Source organism: Nasonia vitripennis (assembly GCF_009193385.2).
Source record: "Nasonia vitripennis strain AsymCx chromosome 4 unlocalized genomic scaffold, Nvit_psr_1.1 chr4_random0010, whole genome shotgun sequence".
Lineage (NCBI taxonomy): Eukaryota > Metazoa > Arthropoda > Insecta > Hymenoptera > Pteromalidae > Nasonia > Nasonia vitripennis.
In genome coordinates, this window is record NW_022279646.1 from 250110 (window position 1) to 260542 (window position 10433).

The window sequence follows — 10433 nt, forward strand, 5'->3', positions numbered from 1 at the left end:
AAACGAAATTCATTCGGCGCATTTGAGCATTGTCAAAATAGAAGGTTTGGCACGATCATTTGTTTACTGGCCAGGAATTGATGCAGATATTGAACTTATTGCTAAATCTTGTGCTGAGTGTGACAAGCATGCTCATGCTCCTCCTAAATTCAACACACATCATTGGGAATATCCTAAAGGCCCATGGGAACGTATCCATATAGACTACGCTGGACCAGTAGCTGGTAAGATGCTTCTAGTTATCACTGATGCTTATAGTAAATGGCTTGAAGTAAAGGTCACAAGTTCCAGTACTAGCACTGCTACAATCAATATTCTCGATCATCGCTACTTATGGTGTACCTAGCATTGATGTTTCAGATAATGGCCGTCAATTTGTTCTCAAGAACAGTCATTTTTCATTCCAAACACACCGCCGATTCGACGATCATCTCGGATATGCAAATCATAAACTATTTACTCTCTACCATGATAATTCAAGAAATCTTTATAAAGGAAGGAGGAAATGTATTATATTTCAATTAACGTTCTTTATGTTCTATTGTTTTTCATGCAACTTCATATTATTGATTGTAAATATTAACTGTCATTTTAAATAAACCTATCTTTGAGTTAACATCTTTACACTTTCTCTAAGTTTACTCTATGTATACATACACAATAGTATGGAACTTTAGCAATTTCTCAAGTAAAAGTACAGTTCTATACATGTACAATAATAGATACAATAACACGAGTGCTGTCCTAATGGAAGTTCCGGCTGAACTATACAAACATATAAAAGAAAACAAAAGTAAAATTTTTGTAGGTTATCAAAACTACAAAGCCTACGATCTGATTAACATTAGACCACGTAACAACTGTGCTAGATATGTGCACAGTGAAAAAAAGTGTACCAATGTAACTGTGTGTCTTAACTGCTCTGAAGCACACAAGACCAATGATTGTGTATACAGAAAATACAATCTCAACAGGCATCACAGCAACAACTTTCTACTTCGCAGATAGAGAATACCAAATAACAAACTAAAAGCAATAGAAAAAACCGCTGCCAATTTATTGGCACGTAGCTTCCTCCAACGAAATTTATTGTTCCCATAAATAAAATATTGTTTTAAAATACAGTATGTGAATGCTATTTTAAATATTTCAAAGCTTAATTATTTTGCTGTAGGAGCAATTTTCTTATAGCAAAAGATGTATAATAATCAGAAAAATCTGATCAAAATCTCTCAAAATCGCGAAAAAGAAGAGATTGATGAAAGGATAACTCTGTAAAAATAAAGTTATCGTATTAAGAGCGAGTCGCTGCCGGCATCGGTCGGCAGTTCGCGGAAGCGGCCATTGTCGTCGAGCGGGCTACGGCCTCGTGCGTTATTTTCGCGTTTCAGCTTCGCGCCGTAGACTTGCGGCGTAAATACAGCGATTCTGGGAATCTTGTCGTGAGTAGCACACTCATACAGCGCATTCTCAATTATTATTGCGAATTTCACTCTCATTGTTGCATTGATAATTCCTCTCGAGTTCGTTTGTCAATTATATTTCGGTGTTTTCTTTTCTTGTTCGAAATTTGATTTTGTTCTCTCGTTTGAGTATTTCAAGTCCAGTCTACCATGGCTCCACCGCTGAGGAAGTTGGTAGCTTCGCAGGCAAGACGCTTGACGGAAATCAGTGGCTTGTGTAGTCGTTTGCTCGCTAAGCCCTCTGCGTCGCTCAACAAAAACATCCTCCAGGCTCGAGTCGACGCTTTGAAGGAGGTCTGGGATGAGGCTCGGAGGACTCACTCGGAGATCGTCGCCAGAGATGATGCTGAGGCGGATGCGTACGTCACCGAAGATAACTTCGGGGATCTCCAGGGGGCTTATGAGGAGGCTCTCGATGAATTCTTGACGTTGCTGTCGCAGTTTGAGGTCGCTGATCAGTCAACACTTCCTGGCGGATTGCTGAATTCTACTGCGTCAGATGCTGGGTTCACGAAACTTCCCAAAATTAACCTTCTTTCGTTTTCAGGCAACTACGAAGATTAGGCGAGTTTTAGGGATAATTTTAGGAACATGGTGCATGATTTTCCTCGGATTTCTGATGCTACTCGGTTACAGTACCTGAAAATGTTCTTGACCGGTAGCGCGGCTGATTTCGTGAAGGAAATTCCAACTACTAACGCTAACTATGCAAGCACATGGAAGGCGTTGGAGCTTCGTTACCATAATCCAAGGCTCATCATCACCAAGTACTTGACGGCCTTTATAGCTCTTCCTCATCTTAAGAAGGAATCAGGTGATGAGTTATGCTTTTTAATTGATGAGGCTACGCGTATCGTTCGTGCTCTGGAGAATTTGAAGATGCCGATAGACCAGTGGGATGTATGGTTCGTTTTACTCTTGTCTGAGCGCTTAGATCCGGAGTCTCGTAGTCGATGGGAGTCCTTACTTAGCGAGAAGGAGCGAAAGAAGATAGAGCCAGGAGCAGGTGTAGGGCAGGAGGTCACTGAGTCATCGTACACTCCGGCAACATTCCACGAGTTTATCGAATTCCTTGAAACTCGAGCTCAAACTCTTGGCGTGCTGGCTCCTGATCGACGTGGCGAGAAACGATCGGCTGCTCCGCTTAAATCGATTCATCCTCGTAAGGTGTTCCACGCGAACTCTTCGCAGTGTCCTCTCTGTGCTGGTCCACACGCGCTGATGCGATGCTCTCAGTACAAGGAGAAGAAGTTCCAGGATCGCCAGAAGGAGGTTAAGCGGCTCCGGCTCTGTTTCAACTGTCTGGGACATCATCGAGCGAATTCTTGTTCCTCTTCGGGTCGTTGTTCGGAATGTAAACAAAAGCATCATTCCTCTCTTCATGATCCGAGTAGGAGCAGTCAAGGATCATCGTCTACTGCGCCGAAGAAGGACCAAGGGAACTCCAGTAGCGGCTAAGCAGTGGTTTTGGATGCTGCTAATTCCTTGGTGTCTTCGAGGAAGATTCTTCTTGCTACTGCGCGTGTGTTAGTGGTAGGCCCTAAGAACAAGGGCACGTATGTACGGGCGCTTTTAGATCAAGGCTCAGAAGCGTCGTTTGTGTCCGAAGCCATTGTGCAGTTACTTGGACTGCCTAAGCGACGTACACACGTGCCACTGTCTGGCTTGGGAGCTAGTGCAGCTGGCACTGCTCGGTCGATCGTTCCACTCACTCTTCGTTTAGCGATAGATCCAGGATTCCAGGTTGAAACTGAGATGCTAGTTCTCCCTAAGCTTACGTCACTTCTTCCTTCTTATGAAGTCAGTGATGAGTTGGCGAGAGAGCAGTTTTTAGGCGTCACTTTAGCTGATCCGGAGTTTGCGATCTCAAAGAAGGTCGACATGATTTTGGGTGTTGATCTTTATGGTCAGTTGCTTCGCTCTGGGGTTAAAAAATCCTCAACATCGCAGCTTGTCGCTCAGAACACCGTCCTCGGTTGGATCGTTTCCGGGCCGATGGACTTAGGGATGACACGGCGAGCGGCAGGTGCTGCTACCTAAGCTCCAGTTCAGGCGTTTCACTGCGCTCCTCAGGATGACTTGGAGAATTTACTGCAGAGGTTTTGGACTCTCGAGGAGTTTTTGTCGCCATCTTTTAAGATAAAGCCGGAGGATGAGAGATGCGAGAGAATCTTCCAGGACACTCATCGTAGGGACGCACAGGGGCGGTACGTGGTGAAGCTGCCGTTGAAGCCTGATCTTCCGTCAGTGGGAGCAGAAGCTCGACGTATGGCTCTTCGTTCTCTCTCGAATTTGCATCGTCGGTTTTCACGTGATTCGAGGATTGCCAATTCGTACCGCGAATTCATGGAGATGTACGAGAAGTTAGGGCATACGACGCACGTTCCACCGTCGGAAGTCCACAAGGCTGACGCCTGGTATCTGCCTCACCACCCAGTCGTGCAAATGCTTCTGTTGATATGGAAGTTGAGAGTTGTGTTCGATGCTTCTCGGCGTACGAAGGACGGGCACTCGCTCAATGCCTTTTTGTTGACAGGACCTCCATTGCAGAGTGACCTTTCTTTGATTCTTTTAAATTGGCGTAGGTATCGCTTCGTATTTACTGCCGATATAATCAAGATGTTTCGGCAGATTCAGGTGGAACCAGAGCATCAGGACTATCAGAGGATCGTCCGGTCACCCGATGCAGCATCGGAACCAGTTGATTTTCGTCTGACTACGGTCATCTATGGGACGGCTTGTGCTCCTTATTTAGCGATTCGCACTCTGTCTCAGTTAGTTAAGGATGAAGGTCATCGGTTTCCTCTCGGGGCTCGTTGTCTAGAATCGGAGACGTACGTTGATGATACCTTCGCAGGAGCTGATGTTAGCGAATTGTTAGCTTCAGCTGGAATAGAGTTGGCCAAGTGATTGACAACGATCAGGAACTGCTTCCAGATTCAGTACAGCAGGTATCGGAGAAGCAGATCGGTGAAGATGAGTCGGTCAAGGCTTTAGGCGTTCACTGGGTTCCATCGCAGGATAATTTCAAGTTCAACGCTGTTAACCTCGAGAACGTGGCTGCAGCTTATACGAAAAGGTCTGTCCTCTCGAACATCGCTCGTTTATTCGACTCGTTAGGTTGGCTCGCTCCAGTCACGGTCATGGCGAAGATTTTGATGCAGGATATGTGGATTCTGAAGTGCGATTGGGATTCACCCTTACCAACTGAGATTCGTGAGCGCTGGTATGATTATTGCAAGAGTTTATCCGCATTACCATCTTTGTCCATCGAGCGTTGGTCAGGTGGTACGGTGAATTGCTCTTACCAGATCCATGGGTTTTCGGATGCTTCTTTTCGAGCGTATGCTGCTGTGGTGTATCTGCGAATCGACGAGGGTAATGGACGTTTTCGGGTTTCGTTATTAGCGGCTAAGTCAAAGGTAGCTCCGGTGAAAATGGTGAGCATTCCCAATTTGGAGTTTTGTGGTGCAGCTCTTTTGGTCAAGCTCATCCTGCACGTGATAAAGCTGGAGTTTCTACGAGGGTTACCAATATTCGCTTGGTCCGATAGTCAGATCGTGCTTACGTGACTTCGTAAGCATCCGTGTTACTGGAAGACCTTCGTAGCTAATCGAGTTTCGTTGATCCAAACTGAGTTGCCGTCGGCAACGTGTGTTCATGTGTTTTGCGTTGATTTATTCACCCAAGCTTCCCTCACTCATTCCACCATTTTAATTTAATATCTATATATATATATATATATATATATATATATATATATATATAATTGGAATTCACTAGCTTTTGTTCAAAGAGAATAAGATTGTAATCTAAAAAAACTTACGTATAATTTTACTATAAAAAAACAAATATATATTGTGCCGTATATTTCTACTCTCAAAACATGATGCATAGGGACAATTTATAGGGAGGGACTTTAACGACTTGCAACGACACCCCTATAAGAGGAAGAAAAATTTTTGAGAAAAATCAGTTTTTGCATTTTAGCTATTTACTTGAGAACCGCTCGACGAAAAAAGCTTTTTTACGGTGAATCAGCAAATAAAATTTTGAAGCATTTGACTGCATTGTTTTAGAGATAAATGGGATATAGTGTGACACGTGATCCATCGACATGATTTTTTCCGCGAGGTTATGATGTTTAGTTTCAGAGATATGAATTTTTTTTTAAAATCACCTTTTTCATTTTATCTGCCGAACAAAGCGGTCGATCCCGAGGACCAAACGGGGAAAAGTAGATAATTTTATTCTCTTTCAAATGCATATTAGCTGAATTGTTTGTAACGATGGGATGATTAAAAAAAAATTGGCCATAAAAAAATAGTTAGAAAAATAAAAAATAAATGTTTTTCCCGAATTCAGAATCCAAAAATATACATGCATGTCAAATTTTAATGATATTGACGGAGTAGTTCCAGAAATATTACGGTATACATATACACACACACACACACATCCATACGGACATTTTCTAAAAACACGTGATTTGAACTTCTAACACACCAAAAAGTATTTTCTAGAAGTTTTGACGAAACCCAAAATTTTACTATTACAAAGCTGCCTCTAGGAGGAAGCAAAACAAAATAAAAATGGATACTTTCGATTTTTTAGACATTATAGAAAAAGATTCTGTCCAGAAAGAAAAAGTATGTAGCGATATTGAGAATTTTAACAAAATAATTAACAAAAACGTGAACGCAAATTTTGACAAAATAAAAATACTAATTAAAAGTTTAACTATTAAACCACCTGTTATTGTTTTTACCGAAACTTTTGAGCAATATAATCATAATATATACGAGTTAAAAGGACAAAACTATGAATATAATAGTTACTATAATAATAGTAGAATAAATAGGAATGATGGAGTCATTGTTTTTGTAAATAACAATTTAGTACAAAGTACAGAAGTAGTTGACGTGGGAAGAATTAAAATAATAAATACATGTATAAAATTAAATAATAATAGTAATCTTGAAATTTCGGCTTTGTATAGGTCGCATGGGATAACAAAGAATGTTTTCATACTAGATTTAAATAACTATTCAATTAAAAAGAAAAATGTAAAAAATCACCTTGTAATAGGTGATTTTAACATCGATTTGTTGGATTGTGATCACTTAAGTCAAGAATTCCTATGCAACTTTTATGAACAAGGATATATACCTGGTATTGTAGGCATAATTAGGCCTCCCTTAGGTGCATCTAAAGGAACATGTATCGATAATATTTTCATAAAAACCAATGACCTAAATATAATCACATATAAAGTCAAACTTTCTATAACGGACCATTACCCTCTTTTTATTGCTGTGAAAAAGATGAAAACGGAGAATCATAAACGAACAATTTTTTTAATCTACAAAAAATTAATAAACATTGCTAAAACTAGGAACTGGAGAGAAATTATTACGATACAAGATCCTAATCTTGCTACGGATAACTTGTTGAGCGAAATTCAACTATGTATGGAATTAGCTAAGACAAAAAAAAAAAGAAAACTAGGCAGATTGGTAGAAAAATTGAATCACAGATGCTATAATAAAATCCTGTAAAACAAAATAATTCTTGAATAATTTATGGCAATTAGATATTCAAAATAATCAACTCAAATCTCAGTACAAAACCTATACTAAAATCTTAGACAAAGTAATAATAGATGCTAAAACCAAATATGACCAAGACCTAGTTCAAAATAATGCAAACAACCAAAAATACTATAGGAAATAATAAATACTAAAATAGGAAAAAAACAAAATCTAATGATACCATAAATTATATAAGGGTTGACAATAGCAAGATAAGCGACAAAACCAACATAGCGAATAATATGAATAAATTTTTCTGTGAAATAAGGGGAAAGCTTAGTGATCAAATTGTTAAACCTACAAATGTTGAAATCAAACTACCTAATATGAATGCAATAGTATATTGTGCAACTAGGGGGGAAACGGGCTATTTCTAACGAGGGTGATTTGAGCACGAGTTGGAGTCAAGGGCGCCGTAGTCGTAAGAAATAGTTCGTTTCCCCCGCTAGTTGCACCATATACTATTTCTTAAGCCTATAAACACGACTGAAATAATTAACGTAATAAATTCAATGAAACTGAAAAATGGTGGGGTTGACAGAATCAATTAAACTTTAAAAGCAATCTGCAACTATATTGCAGAACCTCTGACACATATTTTTAACAATTGTATTGAGAAATCTGTATGGCCGGATGCACTAAAAAAAGCAGAAGTTGTACCAATTTACAAATTAGGTGAAAAACATAATATCACAAACTATCGACCTATTTCACTAATATCTAATGTTGCGAAAATTTTGGAAAGAATTATTTATAATAGAATATACGATTTTGTTGAACAGGAAAAAATAATATCGTAATGCTTTAAATTTTATAACGAATATACTGTATAACAATATAGATCGGAGTAAACCGACGATTGTAACTTTCCTCGATTTAGCAAAAGCGTTCGATACGGTTGATCATAGGATATTGTTAGATAAACAATATTGCGTGGGAATTAGGGGACAGGCGTTGGATTTACTTACAAGTTATCTTAGTAACAGATATCAAACAGTTAAAATAAATGGCAAAGAGAGTGATGAATTTTTAATAAATACAGGTGTACCGCAAGGTACAATCCTAGGAACACTACTGTTTCTACTGTATATTAACGATGTCTTGAAGGAAATCCCCCTGGAGGCAATAATGTCGTATGCTGACGACACTGCAATAATATCGAATGGTTATAATTGGAGTGAAACTCAACAAATTATGAATAAATATTTACTAGTGATGCCTAAGTGGTTAGCAGTGAATAAGTTATCGTTAAATATAGATAAGACTGTTTGCATAACTTTCGGTAGCTATAGGGATAGTGTACCAGTGCAAGTTGATATTAGGATTCAGGGTAAAAACATAACTAGAATTGAAGTTTAGTAATAGTTTTTGACTACAATCTAAAGTGGGACAAACACATCCAATTTATATAGTTAAGAAAACGAAATATTTAGTATATATTTTTTACAAAATTGCTAAGTCAATGTCAACGGAGACATTAAGGATGATATAATATGCTTTTTTTCACAGTATAATAAGCTATGGTATCATCGCTTGGGGAGGAGCATACCGTAATAACCGAAACCTTGTACAAAAATTGCAGAAAAAAATTATAAAAATAAACAACAAAAATAATTTTGTCATGCAAAAGAATCCCATGAATCTAGAGCAATTGTTTACCTATGAAGCTTTAAGACTGTACTATAATGATCTCAAAGAACAATATCAAAGATCAGAAAAAGTCACTAGGAATAAAAGTATTATTATACCTAAAAACGAAAAGAGAATTAGCGATAAAAATAGTTACGTTAAGGCCATATAACAACTTTCAATCATTTACCAAATGAAATGAAAGTTCTGAATCTTGAGAAAACCTCTCAAAATAAAGCGTTAAAAAATTGGATAAAAGCCAACTGTTAAATAGTTTTTAAGATGTTCTGTACTGAATAATAAAGAAATTGTTACTTTTTTTAGTTTTAAGTTTAGTAATTAAGTAATCTATTGTATAAGTTTTGTTATATGAGACCAGACCTGCGAACAGATAACCATGTTTTTATCTGCGGGGTTATGTAGTGTTCTAAATACTATGAAAATTTATCTGGTTTAGATAAATAAATAAATAAATAAAATGGTGTCCTTGTGTATATTAAAAATAATATTTATGAAAAAAATAAAGTAGAAATAATTGATAGATTGAGTGTGGTTAGCTCAAATCTTAAGCTTCAATCATGTGAATGATTAAGAGTTTCGGCTATATACAGGTGCCACGATGTTCCCAAAACAGAATTTCTAAAAAGTGTAAAAAAAATGTCTATCAAAATACACATTAGAACTAAAAATCACTGTATAATAGGAGATTTTAATATAGATATAATAGAAAATAATGTACAAAATAATAATATAGATGCAATATCAATAAGTCAGGAATTCTTAAATAATTTCTTTGAACAAGAATTCATTCCGTACTATAGAGGTGTAACCCTCTCTAGATAACGGTAATCGGGTTCTTATATCGATAATTGTTTTGCAAAGACTAGAGACGTCGTATGCAGATGATACTGTAATAATATCTACAGGCGCAAAAATGTGGATATAGGCGCAAAAAAATATGAATGAGTTTCTTACTGTGATATACAATTGGTTGGCGGTAAATAAGTTATCTCTAAACGTGGATAAAATAGTTTGTATGGTATTTGGAAGCTATTGCGACAGTGTACCTAAGCATATAAACGTAAAAATTGAGACTAGAAAAGATAGCTAGAGTTGAGGATTACAAATAACTTGGGTATTGTCATTAACTTCAATCTGAAATGGGATAAACACTTGCAATACAATATTGTAACATTAATTAATTTTCTGACCTATAGTCATATTCATTAAATAGTTGAAAAATTTGAAAATTAAGGTCAAAAACTTAATCAATGTTACAATTAATTATTATTTTAATAACAATAATTCACGAGAATCATTTTTTACTAGTAACCTCGAAAAAAAATTATAGCTTTATATATGTGGATAGCTATTATAAATTAACCTTCGAAGAAAGCAAATAGCTCAGATGTTAGAGCAATGGATTTCCACGCCAAGATTCTGGGTTCAAATTTCGATCAGAGAACATTTTCTTTTAATTAGGTCTTTATTTATTGTTAATTATCCATTTTATAATTTATAAATATCATTTTAACATTTTTAATAATATTTTTATATTTTATTATAAACCACGCGATATTCACGCGATTTTCACGTGATAATCACGTGAGAAATTGGTCGAAAATCTCACGTGATTTTCACGTGACTTTTTCAATAGGGTATCACACACTATGTCATCAGAATCACTAAAAATGATCTACTATCCATCCTTTATAGTATAATCAGCTATGGTATAGTAAGTATAGCCTGG

The 10433-nt window shown here is 37.1% G+C and overlaps 1 protein-coding gene across 1 annotated transcript; it reads left to right on the forward strand.

Annotated features, from left to right (window-relative positions):
• Positions 1-2054: 2054 nt before the first annotated feature.
• LOC116417387 lies at positions 2055-2921 on the forward strand. Its single transcript, XM_031930186.1, has one exon. The coding sequence runs from the start codon at positions 2055-2057 to the stop codon at positions 2919-2921; it is 867 nt and encodes a 288-aa protein (XP_031786046.1).
• The last annotated feature ends 7512 nt before the right edge of the window (positions 2922-10433 follow it).

Coding starts and splice junctions, on each gene's coding strand:
- LOC116417387 (XM_031930186.1), top strand. CDS start 2,055: ATGGTGCATGATTTTCCTCGGATTTCTGATGCTACTCGGTTACAGTAC.